Raw genomic sequence first — 23,375 nt, 5'->3', positions numbered from 1 at the left:
AATACCTAATAATCTGCTATAACTCTTATGGTCATTTTCAATACAAAACATTGAAACAGCATCGTCAAATGCAAATTGTTGCAATAAATCGGATAAATGCCTATAAAATGAGTGATTTATTGAAACGCATGTTGCACATAAAATATGAATTTTGGCCATAACTTCTGCGCCGATAGTCCGATATGGCGCTTTTCTAATAGAAAACCATGAAACAGGATTCCCCGTCCTATACAACTTGTTGTGAGTAAATACTATTTACTAATTATACTAATTAATTATTATACTAATAATACTAATTAAGTAATTTACTAATTTACTAGTAATTATATTTACTAAATAGGTTAAGACTAAGAATTCTAGCATTTTTTTAAATGTATCTTTCGAAAAAAAAACGAACAGTGGGTAATAGCTGTGACATAACCGCTAAGTGGACGTAGGACTTGACTTGACCATGCCCTTAAGATACCTAGTATGTCCAAATTTCTCACATCAACTATTTTGGATAAATAATCGGCGTTGCATACCATTCCTTGGCAAAATCTTCTCATCAAACCGACACAGAAATCAAATCTACCTCGAACAAGAATCATCAAAAAAAATTCATGAAGTATCTGTCCGGTCACGAAATATTAGCCTCGACAGTGGCAACCTTCCCACTGAAGGACTGCCTGAAATAAACCACAAGTTGGCTCAGCAGGGGATGTAGACTGTATCTCAGCCTTTCCACTGAAGAGCCTTCTAATCCGTGCGATAGCGACTGAAGGAGAACATTATTTTTAACTCTTAGAGCCTTGAAAAAGGCTGTTTGCTTCGGCTAAGTGCAAAAAGTAAGAAAACGATCTTTTCAAATAACCGAGAATTTCTAGTGATGGTATAAAAAAGACTGAATGCTCTTTTGCGAATGCACTTTTCTTTTATACCTTATTTTGAATCTTCGCTGCTTCCCAATTGGTGGGCCAATCAGCTAGTGTCTTGTATCCCGCTTCTTTGTCAGCCAAAGCGTCATCATCATCAAGCATTGATATGGATCTCTATTATTGGCTCTCTGAAGAACCGTTTGTTTTTTTGGACATACATACATGCTGCATCATGTGGCTTTTATTCAGCCTGTCTCGGCTCAGCACCGATGCCGGCCGGTCTCGGCTCGACTCTGCTGCTGCTGCCGGTATCTACTCAGCATTGCTGCTTTGTCGGGTCTGTAGGGTGGACTGCTGATGTACTGGCTAGGTTTCGGCTGATGATGGTCGCTTCGATGGTGTCGAGCCGAAAAAGCGGTCGGTACATACTTCATTCGCTGCTGAAAGGTGTGAGTGCTGTTCAATCGATGATGCGGTTGCTTCGCTTGTCCCGGTCAGAATGAAAGGAAAAAATCGCGTTGCGCTATTTTATGGCTTCTCGGCACACCCAGCGGCTGCTCATTCGCTGGTGTCTGCACCAATCAGAACGTGGTAATGGAATGATGCAAGAATTATGCGGTACCCATATTTATAGGTGTTTTATATTTAAAACTATTTTTAAATAAATTATTTAAACTGTACTTAGGATTAGGTAGAATGGTAATTTAAGAATTTTGGGATAACTTTAAAACACGTTTTGTCTGCTTCATGCACTAGACTCAACTGAGCTCTAGTAATGTATATTCATAGTCTCTTTGAAGGTATACATGCACAAACTCTCAGAAGGAGAGTGTAAATGATCATATAAACTTCAACTGTTATACTAGGTTCATATACAACAATTCTCCCTTTTTTTAGAAAATAAACACTTATTTTGATTATTTTTTGTAGTATTCTGAAAGCAATAACATTGCTATGATACGACTTCACATATTATGTAATTTCACTAATATTTCACTTTCGAATTTACCGCTTCGGTATACCGGACTCAGTAAATCTTGTAATTAGTCATGCACGTTTTCCATTGGCTTCGATCGAGTAATACTCCTGGTTACGACAGGACTGCGGATCACACTATCCAATCTACGCTTCTTTGATTCGTGTTGCTCTGGTACACAAGGAACATCTGGAAATCCATTGAATGGTTCTTCTGCTTCGATTGAGTCACGCCTCCGCTTTCGATCGTAATACGGCATCAACACCATGGTGCCACGCCTTTGTATTGGGATCAGTTTTAGTTGGTTTCGATGGGCTGTTATCACTTGTTGCCCGAGGGAAATCTGAAATAGATTTATTGAAATTCTTTTAACGAAAGTAGCAATTATCCATTTCTCTATTTCATGTTTTCTAAAATTTTTGTAGTAGAGTCTATCGCCCACCACTAGCTTAGAGAAAGGATCTTGTACTATTGTGGTATTTTCTATTCTCTCTTTTCTAGTTTCAGTTGTTTCTTTTAGTTTTGATTTATAGCTATGTTTAGGATTAACTAAATCCAATAGTATTTTTGGTCTATGTAAGAATATTTTCTCAGAAGGAAACTGTCCTTCCGGTGATAAACAGGTATTCCTATAATTAATTAGGAAAAGATTAATTTGGTCATCTGTATCAAGAGATCTTGTCATTGGGTCAAGTAAAAATTTCTTTAAAATGTCCTTAACGACTCTTACCAACCGTTCAGCTTGGCCATTGCTCTCGGGGTTGTATGGCGGGCTTTTTAGCACTTTAATGCCTTGTAACTCTAGAAATGAAACAAATTCCTTTGAATTGAACGGTGGCCCTCCATCTGTAACCATAACATCCGGTAATCCAAATGTAGCAAAAAACCCAGTTAGCTTTTTTAATACTCGTTTAGCGTCAGTACCATACCTCATAATTTCCACTTCTACCCATTTTGAATAGCTGTCAACTACTAAAAAGAATGTTTTATTATTAAAATAAAAATCAGCATGGATTCTGCTAAACGGACGACTAGTTTTAGTCCACGTTTCTTTTGTCTTAGCTTTGGGTATGACACTTATTCTAGCGCATATATCACACTGCTTTATATAGTTTTCTATATCCATACTGATCCCAGTCCAATAAACCACCCGTCTGGCTAGTTGCTTCATTTTTACTATTCCGCTATGGTTAGCGTGAAGCAACTTAAGTATTCCCTCATGCATATTTTTTGGGATGATTACTCTTTCTTTGAAAAGTACACAACCATCTACCACCTCTAGTTCATGTTTACAAGCATAAACATCTCTAAAAGGGTTTTTGATTTTATTAGGCCATCCATTGATGATGAATCCTGTCAGTTCTTTAAGGAATAAATCTGTTTTAGTTTCTTTGTTGATTAAAGAAAAATCTAGTGGAAATTCTTGCGAAAAATTGAGACTGTTTATGCCACCACTATCAAAACAGTTCGGGACAGACTGTTCCAATGGGAAACGAGAGCAAAAGTCTGCATTTCCCATTTGAGATGAAGGACGATATTTGATTTCGAAATTATAAATAGCCAACTCCATCACGTATCGTTGTAGTCTCGTTACGATTAATGAATTCTTTCCTTCTTTTCCAAAAATGCCTACTAATGGTTTATGATCTGTAAATATAGTAAAATTCTGGCCAAATAGAAATTTATGGAATTTTTTTACACAACATACTAACGCTAGTGCTTCAAGGTGTAAAATTGGATATTTTTTTTGGGCAGGGTTGAGAGAGAACGAAGTGAAACATATAGGCTTCTCAGCATCGTCTATCTTATGGGCCAGTACTCCACCTAATCCATAAGAAGAAGCATCTGTTACTAGAATTAGAGGTTTGTGAGGGTCATAAAATTGCAATATATTTGCGTTAAGCAATGCAGTTTTGCTTTCTTCAAAAGCAGCATCACAATCTTTACACCACACAAATTCTGTATATTTTTTTAAAAGATTGTACATACATTTTAGTTTGGCCGACATATGTGGAATAAATTTGTTATAAAAATTAATTAAACCTAAATAAGATTTAAGCTCTGTTACGTTTGTAGGTCTCTTAGCATTACAAATCGTGGAAATTTTTTCAGGTGAAGGTAACAGACCTTCATCGGTAATCAAATGCCCTAAATATGGCAGCCGGTTTACAAAAAATTTACATTTCTTCCAGTTGATCCGAATGTTGGCTCTAGAAAGTCGTTCAAGGACTAAAACTAATTTTGAATAACAATCACTCACAGATATTCCCGCTATTAAAACGTCGTCAAGATAAACTGTAACATTTTCTAATCCACAAAGGATTTGGTCCATAATTTGTTGGAAAATTGAAGCGCTTGATGTCGCTCCCTGAGGTAACCGATTATATGTAAACAACCCTTTAAGAGTGTTTATTACAACAACCTTCCGAGACCGTTTGGATAATTTCAGTTGATTGTAAGCCCCAGCCAAATCCAGCGAGCAAAATACTTTACAACCAGCTAATGATGCAAAGATATCTTGCGCCAGTGGTAGCGGATATGTGTTAGGTATAAGTACTTTATTGATCGATACCTTACAATCGATAACCATGCGTATGTCGTCATCTTTCTTCATGACGGCGATTACCGGAGAGGCCCATTCACTCGCAGCAATAGGAGTTATGACGTTTTGTTTCTCAAGCATCTCCAAATGATTTAATAGTTTGTCTCGGATTTTGTATGGCACCTCGTAAGCACGCTTAAAAATAGGCTGATCTTTTTTCAGAGTTAATTCAGCTTCGTACCCTATAATTGGTTCTGAAAAATCTATGGTGAAAACTTTTGAAAATTTGTCTTTCAAATTACCTAACATTCTTTCCTTGTCATCCTCTATATTCGAGTTTTGTACAGCATTAACACCGACCAATCCTTTACGCCAGTTTGGGAAAAATAAATCCATCCAATCTCGCCCAATTAGTGGAGTAAAACTGTGGTCAGTTTGCAAAACGATCAATCGAGCTAAAGCATTTCTATTGTTCAGCGACACTTTGACTCTCAATTCTCCAAGTATATTTAAACGAGATCCACTGACTACAACTAGCTTACGTGTACTATTGTAGAGGGTACTGTTGACAATTTACGATAGTATGTGTTTTTGTCTATAACTGATACCACGGACCCTGTATCCATTTCCATAGCTATACACACATTGTTAACAACAGCATTGATCAAACATGGCTCACTAACATTATTTACAGATCTTATCATCAAGCACTCATAATCTGAATCGTCTTCATCACTAGATTTTTGAATTTTCATTTTTTTGTAGTAGTGAGCCACAGCATCCACCATGGGTTGCTGCTCATCGACAGAATTCACCGATACTGATTTTTTAAAACGGAAGCGGTCTCGTTTCAAATGACCTTTACGTTTGCAAAAATTACAAATCGCATTAGAATAAAAAAATTGTTTACGGTCATGAGAAGTAGAACGATCTCGTCTTTTAAATATGTTCCTCGTAAATTGTCGTCCTCTACTATTCTCCCGTTTGTACTGATTGTCTGCCTGTCTATTACTATTATGACGGCCTGAATCATCACGTCTATCTATTCGGTGTTTAACTGAATGCACGTTCGAACAACTACACTCAATTATGATTTTCATGCGGTTACCTACATCTTCACTATTAATGATTAATTTCTCTACAGCCTCCAAACTCAAATCCCCTTCCATTAAAAGCTTGTGTTGCAACGTTCTGTCACAAAGACCCATTATTAACCTGTCTCTTATCTGTTGTATTCATGTTTCTTTGAATTGTAAAAAATTACATTGTTCAGCCAACAGCTGCTAGAACGAAATTTTCACTAGACTCCGTTGGACCTTGAAAACGATTATAAAATCTGTAGCGCTGCATAAGTGCTGGATCGACTTTATCAAAACGTGATTTAAGCTTTTTTACTATGTCATCATAGCTGACTGTTTCTACATCTACATCAGGATACAGTTTCACTAATTCATCATATACTGCCTCGCCGCTTAGAGTAATGAAGTATGATCTCTTTTGATCATCAGGCACATTATTGATCTTGCAGTAAATATCAAATCGTTTGATGTAATTTGTGAAAGATCGACCGATCACGTAATGATCTAACACTCCGATCAAACCCGCTGGTGCCATATTATAGAAATATGTGTGTAACAATCTAGAACTAAACAGAAAGTGGTCACTTACTTGTGTTTGTAGTCACTCACTCTCAACTACCTTGGATTGCTGTGCTGTAGTTACTTGATATGTACGCTACGTTGTTCTGGATAATGCTTGTGTTCAACTCCACCAATGGTTCACTGTCCACTGGCCTTCCTCGAGAATCACTCACCACTGGTTGATTATTAACTGCCGTTATAGTAATAACACTCAAGTTATGCCTTGTTACTACTAAACTAATATTGCTCTTCTCTGCACCAGGGCTCACTGCTTCCTTGTCACACTCAACCGAAATACGGTTTGTTCGGGTAACTATAAACCTGATAATGGTTTTCTCACCTACAATAGCTCACCACTTCCCGTCTCACACTTTATCGTTTTCAGATGGCTACCTCTTCGATCCCGGTTCTGATCAATTTTCCTCAAGACAATAATTAATTTTTCTTTTGTATTTGCTCTCCTTGTATTCCTCTCTTTTCAGGGAATGATTACAAGGGTACAAAATGGCGTTAGATATGTTAACTATAAGACCATATGCCTTTGTAAAATTGGAAAAAACTAAATTGAATAAAAATGGTGCTAATTTTTAAAGAATCCTTATTATTTTACTAATTGAATAAAAGAACTAAGACACAGCTCTACGCGGTTTGCAAAAGTTTTCACAGGTTGCTCCTACACTTTATCACACCACGTGGTGGAAGACTTGTAGAAAAGCACCGTATCGTTATTCACTTCTTAATAACTAATAACACGCGTTTTAACGAAGTTTATTCTCGTCGCCACTGTTTTATATTTAAAACTATTTTTAAATAAATTATTTAAACTGTACTTAGGATTAGGTAGAATGGTAATTTAAGAATTTCGGGATAACTTTAAAACACGTTTTGTCTGCTTCATGCACTAGACTCAACTGAGCTCTAGTAATGTATATTCATAGTCTCTTTGAAGGTATACATGCACAAACTCTCAGAAGGAGAGTGTAAATGATCATATAAACTTCAACTGTTATACTAGGTTCATATACAACAATAGGTTCCCTTGATCTCAATGTTTTTCATTGAAAACAGTTTCATGCCTATTGAAACAAGTTTTTCGGGTCTTATCAAGCATGGACATGGAAGGCATACTTGAAATCTGTCGATTGAGGGGCTTATCGCAGAAATTCGTCCACTGAGACGAACGCTATTAACGTTTAAAATCTTTCAACACAGCGTAACGCGGTCGATTTGAATATTTTGAAATGACACCCGTATAGTAAAGAGAGACGTAAGTCCTACGTCAAAATGTGTCTTCGGGGTTCCTATAAAAAGGTTTTTTTGTAAAAAAATGTATATTGGCCAAAATCCAGAGTCCAATTTTTAATGGAAGCCCAATTTTAAAGGGAACACAATGGGACAGGATTTCCCCTCGAACGCAATTGTTGTCGATTTGCAGGGTTAATGGATTAATGGAAAAAGCTTTAAAAAAATTCGAGACTTTTCACGCCTTTTCTGCGTAAAAAATGTATTTGACCATAGCATCTGATCCTATCAGCCCAGTTTTCAAAAGAAAGCAATAAGACATGAATCCATGAAATCCAATAACAATGAAATGCTAGCAAATCGGTTAAGGATAAATGGCAAAGTGATGTAAACTTTTCCATTCGTTTTTGTCTTGAGAAAATGTATTTTGGCCATAACGTAGCCCATAGTCCAATCCGGTCAATTTTCAATAAAAAAAAACAATAGGACAGGATTCCGCGTCGAATAAAACTTCTTGCGAGCAGATCGGTTAATGATAAGTGCCCAAAAAGTGAGCTAGACTTCAGTACATGCAATTTTATAAAAAAAATATATATTTTGGCCATAACTTCCAAGCCCATAGTTCGATCTGAACAATTTCGTCGAATGCCACTTGTTGCAAGTAAATCGGTTAAATATAACTACCTGAAAAATCAGCTAGACTTTTTCACTCGTTTTTGTCTAAAGAAAACGTATTTTGGTCATAACTGAGGTGTTAATATGATTGCGTGATTTCGTGTAAAAAAATAGAACTTAGCAATGTCTGATTTGCTAGCTAAAAGATACAATTGACGAGGTTGGTCCCATTATTTGTTATTGAAGACTTGTCCAGTTGGACTATGGGCTCGAAAGTTACCCTATTCCAATAATGTATGTACGGGAAAGGCAATACTACCGCTAGGTAGATTGTTCAGGTTATTTTTAATTAAAAGTAATTAAACTTCAATACATTACGACATTGAATAAAATCTTGTCAAAATAATAAAACTAATTAATATGACAGAACCTATCCTATTGAAATGATTATTTTATAGGTATGTTGTTTTTTAAATCTTGCAAACGATGAAAAGTAATTACTTACCTATGTGAATCGAACTGGGATTCGGATAACGGCTGCTGCAGTGCTCAGTTTTCACCGTTCATACCATCTGGATTCGTAGGAGTATTATTGTTTAATTACGATTTGTTTGTTTGTTCACTTATATCAAAATTGAATCTATTTGGTTCAATAACGCGAATAAGCCTACCAGGAAATGAATAATATCCTTTCGTTACTGATAATCTTCTTCGTACAATGATATTTACTTCCAATTGTGCACAGCATCTCTAACAATTAGCTCTAATTACGTTTTTCGCCTTCCACTTGTATCCCAGGAAAACCTTGGCGGTAACTCGCGCACAGCGATGCTAGCAACGATATCACCAGCAGTAACGCATCTAGACGAGACACTCGCCACTCTGCGGTATGCTTGCCAGGCTCGCTCCATCGTCAATCGCGTAAAGGTCAATGAAGATCCACACGATCGAATCATCCGTGAATTGCGTGCAGAGGTCGAACGCCTGCAAGTTCTCCGACAAGACTACGAACGCCAAAAGCGCATGTCGGCCAACCAGCAACAGCAGCACCAGCCGCGAAAAATCATTATCGAAACATCGGTCGACGATAGCGAGGTGGAAGCCCTGCGACAACAACTGACCGAAACGGAGCAAGAACTAGCAAAAGCTCAGAAATCTTGGAGAGAAAGGCTAATGGAAGCGGAGGATGTGCGCCGAACTGAAATGAAGCTGCTCAAGCGGAAAGGACTTGCACTGGAATTATCCGCTGAACAGAAGGAACCATGTTTGGTGAATCTGGCCGCTGATCCTATGTTGTCCGGAACGCTATTGTACATAATACCAAGCGGCATTGTGAAAGTAGGGCGGCCCTCGTCTTTTTCAACACCAGACATCGTGCTGGAGGGACCACTTGTATCTCATCATCATTGGTAATGTAATTGCTTCTGTATTCACATCACATTCATTTTCGATGCGCGTGTTCAACCTAAATCTAACTAATAGGTATTTACTACCGATCTCATTCGATTGAAATTGAACTCTGAATTTGTTTTGACTATGATAGTCAAAACAAATTCATATACACAAATAAAGTTTAAAACGGAGACTGATTCAACTGTCTAAGACGAGTTTAGTACTTTCCATTTAATTTCACCACGTTTTGTTTTTTTGCAGATACGTACATCGACCTCAACTGTGAGGCCGTGTTCAGTGGCAAGTACGTATCAAGAACGAGACACTGAAGACGGCCTCACAATTGAGGTCGAAATACGTATCTGTAAAAATAACAGAACGTAGTGGAATTGAATGGAAAGTACTACACTCGTCATAGACAGTTGAAGACATTCCACTAAAAGAGCTTAAATAATTTTCTGGAGACTGATTGTTAATCCGAGCTAAATGGAATAAGATGAAATTATTTCAAAATCCGTTTCAGAATCTATCAAATCTATCAGAGTGCATTCTGTCCAATTTTTCTTTACTTCCCATGGCCTTGAAGATTACTTCACTAGATAAAAGGACAGAAAGTCACTTTATTGGGCAAATACAATTCTTCTGTAAAACTTTAATAGTGCAGATAGTGCTTATAATAACGTAAACTCTTGTTCAATTACAGCTCAATTGAAAACCGAAACGGTAAACTTTACCTTTCGCCGGAAGACGCTGATCAGTACGAGACGTTCGTCAATGGAGAACTAGTTCGCGAGCGGCGCCAGCTGTGGCACAACGACCGGGTAGTTATCGGTGGATCGCACTATTTCCGTGTTTCCAACCCACTTTGCCCGAACCGCTCCAAACAAATCGTAAGTGCTAATTTTTTCGGTGGCCTGTTTAGGCGTTCAATATGGACGCAATGTATGTTGGCGGAAATGAAAGGAAGTGATATGTGGGATTATCTGTGGTAATCTTCTTAGTTTGTGGGATAAGTTAATAATTTCATTGAATAAAATTTATTGAGATAATGGCTTACTAAATTAGAAATATTAGAAAGTGAAGCGTTCAAGATACTGACTTGTCCATCGAATTTGTGAGTTAGAGTTCTATTATATGTATTTATAATTCAAAGTACATAGTCTAATCTATTTCAAAATTTACAGATTGTCGACTTTCAATCGGCTCATCAGGAAATTCTACGCGAGCAAGAAAACCGGCTACGTCGCGAATTGGATGCCGAAAAACAGGCGGCCATTTCGCGGATCGAAGCCGAACGAATCGACCATGAGCGTCAGTATGAGGAACGACTGGCATCACTCGAGCTAGAAAAGTTCAAATACAAGTGTCGACAGGAGTTGCTAGAGACGGAAAAAGAAGCCATGCTGAAGCAGAGTACTGATGAGGAAGGTGATACCACGTTGCAATTTATTCCTTTCCAGTCAAATCTAGCGGATGAGATCCGAAAGATTATGGAACGACCTAGCGAGGAGAGCTTGCACCAGATTCAACTGATGGTTAAAGAAGCAACGCAGCGTTGCAAGGACCTAGGATTAGAGTATGAGTTCCAACAATCCCAAGTATTGGATGAGCAAGGTATTTTTAGGGCTGTTGTCAATATATACGATAAGAACAGTGGTATGGTGGCAGAATGGCTGCCAGCGCGATTGGAATATTGGTTGGGAGTAGTAAGGGATAGAGAGGACCTTAATGGAAATAATGTGTTCGAGAACTTTGATCTCGAGTGGAAGATAAACGACGAAGAACTTAGTCAACCTTTAAATGATTCTCGTAGCTCTCGGCGAATATCGCTCAACCTCACCTCGGTGAAAGATGTTATATTAAAGCGAAATAGTCCGGCCAAAAAATCACCTTCTTCGAAAAGATCGGAGGGATTGTTCAAATCAATGTTCAAATTTGGTGCATCCAATCCAAGTAGTGTACGCAAGGAGTTATTTGTTGAGGACAATAAGAACGATGAAAATATGCCACTGAACCAGCAATCTCCTTCGCCGACAAAGCCACACCGGTTTGGGATGAGGGCAAACAAACAGCTCAGAGAGATTCAGGTAGCCACAGCGAAGCTCCGAAAGCTTTGTGAAAAATATCAACGGCATAATCCACCCGATGATAGCATTTGCACTGTGTTGGATTTGAATAGCAGCACCCGATCCATGGAGCACGTGACCAGGGATTTTCTGCAATCGATAGCGGAAATCGAAAATGCTGTGCAGGATATGAGGTTCGTACTGACCGAGCAAAATGTAAAGCATGCGGAGGATGACGACCAGGAAAGGTCATCAAAATCAGTAAGATTTTTGCTAGATTAAGTCCTTTTGACATTCTTTGAAAAGACGGGAAATGAAACTAGATTAACTGCTTCGTTTAACATATTTTGCAAGTTACATGTAACTAAAATTATTTATTAGTCATGCTTCATATGTTTTGAAAATAACTTTATATTTTTTTTACTTTTAACACTGTAAAAAGCGTAATAAAATATAACAATTGTGATTATATCGGTTAATTTTAGCTTTTACTCCAAAAGAAAAGCCTGATTTGAAATATTTCCAGTTCTAATAATTTACCAGCTTCGTACTGCTGCATCCTCTTCCATGGCTCTGTATTCCTACTGAACATGGCTGAAATGACAGAAAAGGAAAATAAAAGTCTGCTTTACGCAGAAACAACGTTGGATATATCTTTTCATTGTACGCTTCATCATCCGATACTAGTTTGCTGCTCTAGTAATAATGATCTCCAGGGTTTCGACTTTTCGTTTTGATGAGACCAAAGCAAGCATTTCTCGGACCAAGCGAGAATCGTTTTTCGTTATGGTGAGGAGCATCTTTCACCAATCTATCTTTTCTCTGGAGCATTAGGAGAAAACACGAAAATCGACAAAATTTTACTTTTTTGTTTCACTACTTTTACCTCTCACTTACATTTCGCGAGAATAATCACGAGAATAATCAATAATCAATTATAAAAAATATGGCCGCGGCGGGATTATAACCCAGAATATTAACAATAATAGCCGTAGGAATATTAGAATGTTACCCGCGAGGTGGCAAGGCATATTGCAGCTGCGAATAGGGCTTATTACGTGCTTTGTAACCAGCGTAATAAGTCCCGTAGTCTGCGAACGAAAACGAAATTTGTGCTGTATACTACTCTGACTCTTCCGGTGGCTTTATACGGCCATGAAACATGGACATTAAAGGAAGCTGATCGGAGAGCATTCGGAGTATTCGAGCGTAAGGTGCTGCGAATAATACTTGGCCTTGGCGAATGGCACCTGGCGGCGTCGCATGAATCACGAATTATGCCAGATGTATAAAGGGCTGGATATTAGCTTATACAACACGTCAGACTACGGTTGGCTGGACACGTTGCTCGTACGTCGGAAGAACGCCAGGCATATATAAAATAATAGAGAACCCAGAAGAGGCCGTAGGCTTGGTGCGCTGAGAGCGCTAAACGTTCAGGGCGACTGGAAACGAGTGGCTCAGCATCGACTCCAGTGGAAGAGGATACTTATCCGTCACCAACAATGTGCGGTACCGACGACCGCGACTGAAGCAACCTGATGTTCCACTGTAAACGCGCAGCATCTCGAGCAAGCGTTGCCGGAAGAGGGCTAGCTCGATGGGACCTCTCTTGAGGACTGCTGGAATACAGTTAAAGCACCACTCCCTGGTCTGTACATTCAGCTGCATGACGACGTTCGTCATACCCACTGTTATAAAAAGGACGATTCGTCAACCTACCAGCCGAGCCAGGTACAATCCAGTGATTCGGGAGAAGTAAGAAAACATATAGGAACACCACCCACATGTACACGGCGACGAAAAAAACAGTTGAGAGATAAAACGACGATGACTACCAGAAATAAAGTGCTCTCAGTGACTTGCAACGCATGACAATTTCGAAGTTGAACAGAATATTATACCCCTTTGTTACCTAGGTCTTGTCTTTTTTTATTTCAATGGATCTTTAGTTCAGAGTTTCAAAACAGAAAATCTAATGATAGGATAGATTGGAGTGCATTTCATTAAAATTGGAACATAACACTTTTACGCACGCCTTTTTTGATTTTGCTATTCATTAGCAATTATTATCGATGTATTTACCTAAATCAATGCAACATACACAAAACTCGTAGTGCGCTCAAATGTTGGATTACCAAAACAGAATAGAAAATCCGATTGCACAACCTTAACTTAAACATAAACCTGATTCCTACAATTCTATTTACGCTCAGCGCTAGTTTTGGTGTCAATGCTCCCTACAACAAAATATACTGACATTGATGGCGGCATAGATACATATGAGGAAACAGTTACTTGCTGCTCCGACTGTTGTGGACGATAGCACAGCAAAAGCACTGCGACAAGTTGCTATTCTAATCCGAGCACCCAGTTGATACCTTGTACGATGAACAATATCAAGGGCTGCCACGCAACTAGCCATCGAATCCAGTCAAGTAATTGGCCGTAGAGCACGTGAGGTCGTTCCCACCTGGAAATGTTGTATAGAATTGAAGAGAATATTAAACTTATCAGTTCGTACCAAGATGTTTAAAGTGATTCTTGAAAACACGACGAAGCATGTTAATTTTAAATATGAAAAATACCCTACTTGAATTCGCAAAGATCGTGTGTAGATAGCTTACGAATCCGAAACATACTTACGGGTTACAGAACATTTTCTTTAGGTCGACCTTCTCCTTGCAATACGGACAAGTTTGTTTTTTCCCGATGATGCACCACCCCCTTATGCAAAATTCATGAAAAACATGATCACAGGATAACTTATACGTATCTTCGATTACACCCGTCTCGTTAACTTCGGTTAACAGTTGGTTACCGCATACTGCACAGACATTTCGTTCCAGATGACGCGTAGGAATGCCTTTCGGAGTATAATACTGTAACAAAAAATTAGGAGTTGTTGGTCATGTTGCACAAATAGTTAGTCTAGATTATACCCCTATGTGAGCCGCCATCTTATCTGTGCATATCTCTGAAACATCACGCCCGAGAACTCCATAATACAACCCATAAAATACAAACAGCAGTCCAACATCCATCCACACATTTGGAGCTTGATTGAAGACGAAGTTCAGTCCAAAAAAGGTAAACATCATGATGATGTAACCGATTATTCCCAGTCCGTAGCTCAGTTTATAGATGAAGTAGAACCATTTGTATACCAATCGCGGAGTGGTACCGGCTACAGGTTTTTTCATCGCTTTCCGCATAACCAACGCTGTGATACAGCTGAATATTAGCCAGAAGAAAATAAACCGCCAATATTGGCTGCGCAAACTTAGCACAAAAGGTATCAACCACAGTCCCAGTAATGTCATGAGCTGGAATAAAAAAAGGCAATCTTATAATCTTTAGGCAAGCGATGCAAAACTATTTTACTAATTACCGAGTATGATTTGTAGTGTCGCTTTTTCCATTCGACTAGTACGACCTGGGCTATGATGAGTGTGACCAGCAGGATGACAACCATTTCCGCATGCATGGATTCATGACCCTTGTGCTTCTCGTGAAGTTTTATATGTTCGATCCTGGAAACAAGAATGAAGCACAATGTTAAGTAAATATGGTAAGTAGTAACAGGCTACTAGCTCTTTATTTCCCATGGTAGCTGTTATGCACCTTCCAAATTGTATCGAATTTTTCAGCAAAAAAAAAAAACAACATTTGGTATATATTCATGGTTTCATTAAGGAGTCTAAGGATATACACAGGATTTTGTTTTTACACGATTTTTTTTCGCTCGTATTTTTGATCGTGTGACTTCAGTTTACCACCAAAATCCTCGCAACATGTTTAAAAAAATCCTGAATAAATCAAAGAAAAATCACATGATAATTAATATGCGTTAAACATTTAGGATGAGTGGAAAATTGAGAAAATGTAAATCGTGTAAAAACAGAATCCAGTGTAAGAAAGTTGCGTGAAAATAGTGAAACTATTGAAAACTAGTTTATTTGTGGACGCAATAGCGCCCGTGGCAAGTGTTTTTTTTTTTTTTTTCAATATAAACGGTTTATTAATTCATGCATTCATGCATCTGATAGTGAAAAAGAATTGAAGTGTCAAATATTTTATTTTTTGTGATAATTTCCCCGCGTGCTGCGTCTGGTTGGCTAGTCACCGGACAGACAAACAGGACTATTACATATATTTAGTACAATCATGTAACTATTGTTTTACAAACCAAAAACTTTTTTTCCGATTGCCGAGAATCCAATAGCCGAGATATTGGTAATAATTTCGACGAATTTCGGTAAATTTTTTACCGAGATTTCGGTAAACATTACCGAGATCTCGGCAAAAAATCAAATTTGCCGAATTTCGGCAAAATATTGACGAAATTTCGGTAAAGGAGTTACCGAATTTCAGTAAAAAATATTACCGAGATCTCGGCTGTTGGAATCTCGGTAAAAATTTTGCCGAGGTCTACAAAATAATTTAAGAGTGATACAATACGATAGTCATAGGTGCATGACCGCTGTTAGCCAACCAGGTATCCAAGAATGCAGGTAGGTGAAAAAATCATATAATTTCTGTAGTCATGGTCACGGGGTTTGACGACGCTGAAAATAATATTCATCTGGGCATTATATCACATTTGAAGCACTTCAGTGCACCAATTTACAGCGGCTGTTTGGAATCAGATATGTGTGTGTGTGCACAAACTAACCCCCACTGTCTGGCAGTGATGTTATGGAAGAAAGCTGTCCGTTAAAACAGTCAGATTTAATCCGGGAGTTAGAAAGTGCTAGCTCTACTGCAGCTCCAGTGACCCATTTCAGAATGCCTGGTATTTCATGTCCACTCCGAGGTCACTATCACTAACAGTAAGCCCCGCCTGGTTATGCTACCGTTTATCAAATGGATAAAGGTATCATAATCAAACTATATATTAATTATATTTATAATTTTAATTGTAATTAATTCATTAGCCCATAAATTCCGCTCATATCTTAGATGGAAAAGCATTTTCTCGTACGTTTATCGTAAGATGTATACATTGTTTATCATACTGTAGTTCAAAACTTTTTTAAGATATATTTAACTTGCTGTATTGATTTGAATAGAATGTCGTTGAACAGAACTCTTTCTTTGCAGTCTAGATGATAATGGAAAAAAGATGTGTAGTACTAGTAGGGGAAGAAATGGCCCAATGTTCAGAAAAGGGAATATAGGTGCCTTCCGCTAAGAAGCAAAAGCGATAGCTATGAACATATTGGGTATGGTTGGTAAATTATTGTTTAAGATATGAGTGGATGACAGTTGAAGAATGGAAGAATTGGTTTGATCTCACCGAATTTGATCCGTTATGTAGTTAGTCGTCATCATCAGTCATGAAACCGCTCCTACACCGACGAAGAGGACATCTGCTCAGGGTCCGTTGGTAGCCATCGTTCCTTAAAACATCCCAGATGGCTGGAAAACACTTTCTAAATCTTGAGTTCACCATTCGAAACAGAAATTCCAAATTAAATGTCTAACGCCCAGTTTATGGTAGAACGGTGCCGGAATACGCATTTGCTGGAGTGTGCAGGTTGTGAAGAAGCTTGCAGTTTTTAATTGATGGTTTTCACTTAACTTGTAGCACTTTTCTGTCTTGAAAACTTCTGATTTCCAAAAACCAATCTATTCACAAAATGATTGGCAAGGCACAGCGGCTGTTTGGAATCAGATATGGCTCTTTAAACATGGATGATACGGTATGGGTTTGTAGCACTTTCCAAGGGTAATTACATTATTGCCTTGGTAGTTTTAGCTAGAGAAACTAACTGCGTGACCATAGGAAGGATAGAATAGGTTGTTTTGTTACGCATATATAATGCCGGTATAATCGGATCAAATTTATCGATATGGTATCTGTTACATTGGGGTCTCCAGTTGCCTTGCGAGCAAAGACGTAGGAGACGAGTTTGATTCTCGGTCCGGTCTAGGGTGTTTTCGGGTGGGAAAAATTCTCGACACCCTGGACATAGTATATCCATTGTACTTGCAACAAAGATACATACTCATGCAATGGCGGGAATAGAAATGCTTTCAATCCATAGCTGAGGAAATGAGGAATAGAATACTAAGTTGCAAAGCAGGTCAAGTTCCAGTTGGAGTGTAGAACCATTGAAGAAGAAGATCTGTTACATTAAAGTCCAATATCGATAATCATGCAAATTGACAATGTCGATAATAATTACAAAAGATATTTTAGTTACTAGATAAAGATTGTCGCTGTCGTCGCTGTCCGAAACATCTTTTGCTGGCGAGGATAGGGGAGCTAAATGTCAAAGAAGGAAAATCCATACGATTTGACAGCTTGGTACCCAACATGTTCCGGACAGCAGAACAAAGGGAACCGAAGCGACAATCTTTATCTAGTAACTAAAATATCTTTTATAATTACCATCAACTTAGAATTACAGAGTTTTTCAAAGACATCTAGCTTTTCCCAAACAGTTCACATCTGCAATTAGGGTGGAACAAATTTTATTATCTTCTTCTGTCTCCGCCCCCTCAAAATTTCGCGGTCGAATTAAATTATTTGAGGGAGGATTTCAAATTTTGACTGAAAAAATAATAAACTTTTCAATTGTTATTAAAATTGTTTAAGAAAACTTTATCATTTTTTTTTAATTTTTTTTTATTTCCCATCGCCTTGAGAGACCAAGACTTAGAGCATAAATTACTTATGAAGGACGATATGACGTTAGAAGAGGTTGAGCAAATGGTGATCCGGACAGAATTAGTTAAGTGCCGTGCGAAGGAATTAGTTGAAAGACAGGAGTCAAAAGAAGTGAACTCAGTGAGATATCGGTTAGGTAATCAGGCAAAATGGAGTGAAATTTAGCAGAAACGATAGGCAAAATTTCAAGAATTACGGTCGATCAGTTAGTAGTAGGAGAAGAAGCTTCAGTAAAGATCGCGATTGTGCTCAATTTAGCAACAATCGTTACGACTATCACAGACGAAACCGTAATCTTAATGAACATCAACAAGAAGGTAATTTTTCAGGTAGATTCGGTAATAGAGAAGGAAACAATCATCATAATGTGATTTGTAATTTTTGCAAACTAAGAGGTCACGTGAAGCGTGATTGTTTCAAATTGAAAAATCGTAGAACCGTGAATTTTATGGATGAGGCTCCGGTTGAGATTAATAGCTACGATTTCAAGCGGTTGCAAATAGGAAATTCGGATGATGACGACGATGACTATCCTTGAAAGATGATAGCTAGCAAACGGTTTAGTAAACCATATATTGTAGGAGCGTTGGAGGAAGGCAGAAAACAACAAGAACTAGCCCGATTCAAACACGAAGTTATTCGCGATCAGCTAAGCAAAGTTAAAAAAAAAACCTGATTAATCCACCTAGCGGTGTTGGTGCCTTTCTCGTGCAAAAAAATACTAAAAATATGAGTGAGTGCTTTTTAGCGTGTTTTGCGTATAGAAAATAGTATTTTGACCATAACTTCGGATCCCATAGTCCAATTTGGCCAATTTTCAATAGCAAACAATGGGACAGGATTCTCAGTCGAATGGAACTTTTTGCGATTAATTCGGCCAATGTTAAGTTCGAAAAAGTTTATTCCAAGACGTCAAGCGACCCGTGCCGAGGGGATGCATGGCCAGGGGGTGAAATAATAAGCTAGGCCTTTAACGGAGCCTGTGGGGTACCTGGGCACCTTCCACAGTAATTGTCCCTTACCGCGTCATGCTGGGCTCTGGCGTGGTGGACCTCTTTTCCCGAGCAACTCGTGGGACCAAAATGGAAAACCAAGTCAATTCTTCAATTAGTGGTAGTAGTGTAGGCGACAACCCCTTCGCAAGAGGTGGGTTGTTCAGGTCTCCGCCTAGGAGGCCAGAGGCAATAGTCGGCAGCTCAGTGCGCAGCGCCAGCGTGGGTCACTTAACCTTCCTCTCGGCTAAAAAAACGCCGGTAGAGGTTATTGACGTCCCATGGCTTGTGGAGGCGATGAACCGCAAACGCAATGGGCTTTCGGCCTTCGAGGTGGCGACGGAACAGCTGGACGCCATCATCGACTTTGCGTCATCAAAGCATAATATCAGTAAGGACCTCAAGAGGAGCGTGCAGAAACTTCGAAAGTCGATGCTGAACGCCAAGCTGGAGAGGGCGGTCGGGACGGCCAAGTGTAAACCCGTGAAATCGGTGAAGTCGAGGTCTACCCAGACTGAGGCCCAAGGATTCGCGGACTCGGCCAAGGTCGAATCGACCGAAGGCGTGCCAGCGAAGACGGTGATACCAAAGTCTACCCAGACTGAGGCTCAAGTATTTGCGGGTACGTCGGGGGTGACTGCTCCAACGGAGACGACACAAAAACGGGGGAGACAGTCTCCAGGGGATGAGCTCCCTGGGGGCCGCTCCAAAACGCGGAGGGTTACTACCCCGAACAAGGGTAGTGGGGCTGGGAAGCTGAACCCCGGCCAGGTACCTCCAAAACCGGGGGAGGAAGGACCTGGAAAGGTCCGTCCACCCAGGAAAGACGGTGGTAAGAGGTTACGGCAGGCTGAGAGTTCTCAGCTGCACCAGACCAGGGAAATAGAGGGGGATGACGCCTCCTGGACCCTGGTCAAGAACAATAGAAAACCGAAGACGTCAAGGGCCGAAAAGAAGGCCCAGGCGAATGAGGGTAGCAAGAAGTCTAGGGTAGGCGCCAATCGCTCCAGGGGCGATGCCCTAGTCATCACGGCGGACGAGGCTAAGTACTCGGACGTCTTGAAGGCGATGAGGAGTGACGTCAAGCTCGGTGAACTCGGCGCCGACGTACGTCGAATAAGACGTACCCGGATGGGCGAGATGATCCTCGAGCTGAAGCGAGGCGTCTCGCAAAAGGGCGCCGCCTACAAGAAGTTGGCGGAGGAAGTCCTAGGCGAGACGGTCAAGGTAAGGGCACTCACGACGGAGGTGAATCTAAGGGTTAAAGACCAGGACGAGATCACCGAAGTCGAAGAGCTCGTCACGGCACTGCGGCGACAGTGTCGAAGACGCCTACCGCAGCCGTTCGGCTACGGAAAGGTTCGGCAGGGACGCAGGTAGCATTGGTTCGGCTATCTGCTGCGGACGCCTCCAAGGTAGTCAAGTTAGGGAGCGTCAAGGTGGGATGGTCGGTATGCCCTGTGGGCATATACGAGCAACCCGAAGTTTGCTTCAAGTGCCTGGAACCGGGGCACAAGCAATGGGACTGCAAAGGCCCTGACAGAAGTAATCTCTGCCGACGCTGCGGATTGGAGGGACATAAGGCACAATGCTGCACAAACCCTCCCAATTGTTTGATTTGTTCCAGCAAAGCTGTGAACAGCAAGCACCCCATGGGGGGTTCGATGTGCCCGGCGTTTAAGCGTGCTGCAAAATCACAGTGCAGGTAACGCAGCTGGCTTGCTCGGTCTCGCCCGAGTGTTTGGTGTGCGCAGGTTTAGAGGAAACGGCGGAACACGTGTTGTTCGTGTGCTCACGTTTTCGCGCAATGCTTGACCACATGCTTGCCACATGTGGTCTGGACACTACCCCGGACAACCTAGTTCGGAGGATGTGTAAAGATGAAGTTGGCTGGAACGCCGTTTTATCGGCTATCGCCCAAATCGTCTCGGAGCTACACAGAAGGTGGGGCGTGGACTCAAGGATGGCTAGTTCAGGCGCAAATAAGAGGTGGTACAAGGGATCGGAGTCGGCTTCATGGGTCATACCGGTGGTCATGATCTGTGGTCGAACTCGATACTTTTATCGAACAAGTAGCCGCGCGAAGAACAACATGGTATCGTCGCTTTCGCGGCGTCGGTCAACCGGGCGGATTCCGAGCCTGAGGACGGAAAGGGGTCCTCGTCAAGGCTGGGGCAGGCGTAGGCACCGCGTCGGCAAGTCCCTCTGTGTGCTGGCAAATAGGCCCTATCGCAGAAAGGTCAATTTGGGGTGCACGCGGCATCATCATTCTTGATACCAGTCGTGCAGAGGGAAGCAGGCGCGAAGTCGACCCTTCCCACCTTCCGAGGACATAGGGCGTGGTAAGGCCACCTGGAAAGCCGGCAAAGCGCTGGCACGATGCCATGGTGTTCTTCTAAAAAAACGAGTTACGATGTTCGGTGCTGCAAGGACACGCAGCATACCTCGAGGGTGCGTTGTGCACTGCCCCCCCTTTGAAGCATTACTTTCTGGTTGTACCGAAGGGACTATGGGCTTGGCGGCAATGGAAATGGTTTAGCGGGTCGGGGATGAAGTCCTGCCTCCCTCGTTTGCTGTTGGAGGTGATCCCTAACCCGCACTTCCTGGACAACCCAGGATGTCTGTTGAGCAGATTCCCCCTCCATTGCTTAGGAAAAAAAAACGCATACATACACACACACACACACACACACACACACACACACACACACACACACACACACACACACACACACACACACACACACAAACAGACATCACCTCAATTCGTCGAGCTGAGTCGATTGGTGTATAACACTATGGGTCTCCGAGCCTTCTATCAAAAGTTTTGTTTTAGAGTGATCATATAGCCTTTACGTATACTTAATATACGAGAAAGGCAAAAAGGAGGAGCCAGTAGCAATGTAAGCAACATAAATTCTAGACCAACATTTGAAAAGGGCGTAACAGCCAAAATTTATTCCTTCTAATTCTTCGTCTACATATAAAGCCATATATGTGGACGAAGAATCAGAAGGAATAAATTTTGGCTGTTACGCCCTTTTCAAATGTTGGTCTAGAATTGTCATTGAGTCCTGGCTATTGCATGAAGAATTGATGAATTCGATAATTTTTAACAAAAGAGAAAAAGAGAACATACACGGGAAGAAAGCCGATGATTCATAAATTAAGAGAGAAACTGTATGTAAGAGATTATCAGGTTCATATGAATAAACGTTCGAGGATGTCTTTTGTACTTTGATATTCAAACCTAACAGGTGTGTCTATTTGTTGATACTAAAGAAAAGACTCAAGTCAAGACATATTATTCTGGGTGTTTCCAAGAGGATTGTGTGAGTTAATTCCTACAGTCCGGTTTTTATTTCGTCAACGTAAACTAATTCTTCCGGAATAATCACTTGTTAGTTCTCAAAAACCTACCACCATAGGAATTCTATGCTGCCGTGCTAAACATAGTTGTCGCAAATGTAATTGCCACTGTGCTAGCGGTATTTCTCCATCATCTAACATGACTAGACTTGCCAGTAAATGTATTGCTAACTCCTAAATCCATTGCTTAAAAACGACATGAGACAACTATTACATTTGAATTATATGTGTAGCTTTTCTAACGATAGATTCAACACAAAATAACAAATACACACTCCCAATTTAATTACGAACTTAATGCAATTGTTTTATCCAATTTAACTTAGTTCGGTATAGATTTATGGTTTTGCTCCTAGGCTTTCTAATGTATCTAGATCGATAACATTAGGGAGGAAGTTAATACAGCACACACCAGAAGACAACATAAAATTTTAATTAGGATCATTGTACAATGTACAATGTCCGTGTAAGTATATGGCTATATACGGTCTGTTCCCAAATTGTATTAAAAACCTACCTCATCTTTTCCTCTGGTGTAAGATCATCAAAGGTCTGTCAGGAAAAAGGAATGGGTGGGAGAAAAACAAGCATTAGTTTTGAATTCAATTATTTTCAATTTACAATACGATATTAGTACAACAGTTCACTTACCTTATTCAGCATATCGACCGGCTCATGTAAATTCATCTTGGTCACTCCGCCGATGGGTAATATTTTGATCACAGCAAAATTGAAATCCACTTGAAAGAATTCACTTGATTTTTAATCTCCGGTGAATAAATCTGGAGCATTGATTAATAATTCTTTTAGTCTAGGTACACCATAGTTTTAGGAAGTCATTTGAAAATGAAGCATAGAAAATCGACTCCGCCGTATTTGAATGACGTCCTGATGGATCCCTTGTTTGATTAGACAGCCACTGACAATATTATTTTATGTTTTGGATACGTTGTGACTAGCGATGTGCGGATGGGGGTGGAAAAGTCACTCCTGTCACGCTTGAACTTC

At 40.2% G+C, this 23,375-nt stretch overlaps 2 protein-coding genes across 2 annotated transcripts in view; one reads left to right on the top strand and one right to left on the bottom strand.

Annotated features, from left to right (window-relative positions):
* LOC134213462 (kinesin-like protein KIF14) overlaps positions 1 to 11,809 on the top strand; it is a 57,476-nt gene extending 45,667 nt beyond the window's left edge. The window contains exons 2-4 of the mRNA XM_062692526.1: positions 8,671 to 9,281; positions 9,968 to 10,154; positions 10,449 to 11,809. Coding sequence (XP_062548510.1) covers positions 8,671 to 9,281; positions 9,968 to 10,154; positions 10,449 to 11,612 — 1,962 coding nt within the window. The 3' untranslated portion in view covers positions 11,613 to 11,809. The remainder of the gene's footprint in view (positions 1 to 8,670; positions 9,282 to 9,967; positions 10,155 to 10,448) is intronic.
* Positions 11,810 to 13,236: 1,427 nt separating this feature from the next.
* Positions 13,237 to 23,360, bottom strand: LOC134217765 (E3 ubiquitin ligase Rnf121). The gene is made up of 6 exons (XM_062696571.1): positions 23,019 to 23,360; positions 22,885 to 22,919; positions 14,722 to 14,863; positions 14,273 to 14,656; positions 13,977 to 14,212; positions 13,237 to 13,803 (listed from the first exon to the last, which is right to left on the bottom strand). The coding sequence occupies exons 1-6, from the start codon at positions 23,052 to 23,054 to the stop codon at positions 13,683 to 13,685; spliced, it is 954 nt and encodes a 317-aa protein (XP_062552555.1). The 5' UTR covers positions 23,055 to 23,360; the 3' UTR covers positions 13,237 to 13,682.
* Between the last annotated feature and the right edge of the window lie 15 nt (positions 23,361 to 23,375).

Source organism: Armigeres subalbatus, chromosome 2, assembly GCF_024139115.2.
Source record: "Armigeres subalbatus isolate Guangzhou_Male chromosome 2, GZ_Asu_2, whole genome shotgun sequence".
Lineage (NCBI taxonomy): Eukaryota > Metazoa > Arthropoda > Insecta > Diptera > Culicidae > Armigeres > Armigeres subalbatus.
This window is presented reverse-complemented; position numbering and strand designations above follow the sequence as displayed.

Excerpts from the sequence above, each read along its gene's own strand:
- LOC134217765 (XM_062696571.1), bottom strand. The coding sequence starts at position 23,054 with ATGAATTTACATGAGCCGGTCGATATGCTGAATAAG. Across the intron at positions 22,920-23,018 it reads CGGTCGATATGCTGAATAAG|ACCTTTGATGATCTTACACC; the intron begins GTAAGTGAACTG and ends TTTTCCTGACAG. Across the intron at positions 14,864-22,884 it reads ACACCAGAGGAAAAGATGAG|GATCGAACATATAAAACTTC; the intron begins GTAGGTTTTTAA and ends TCTTGTTTCCAG.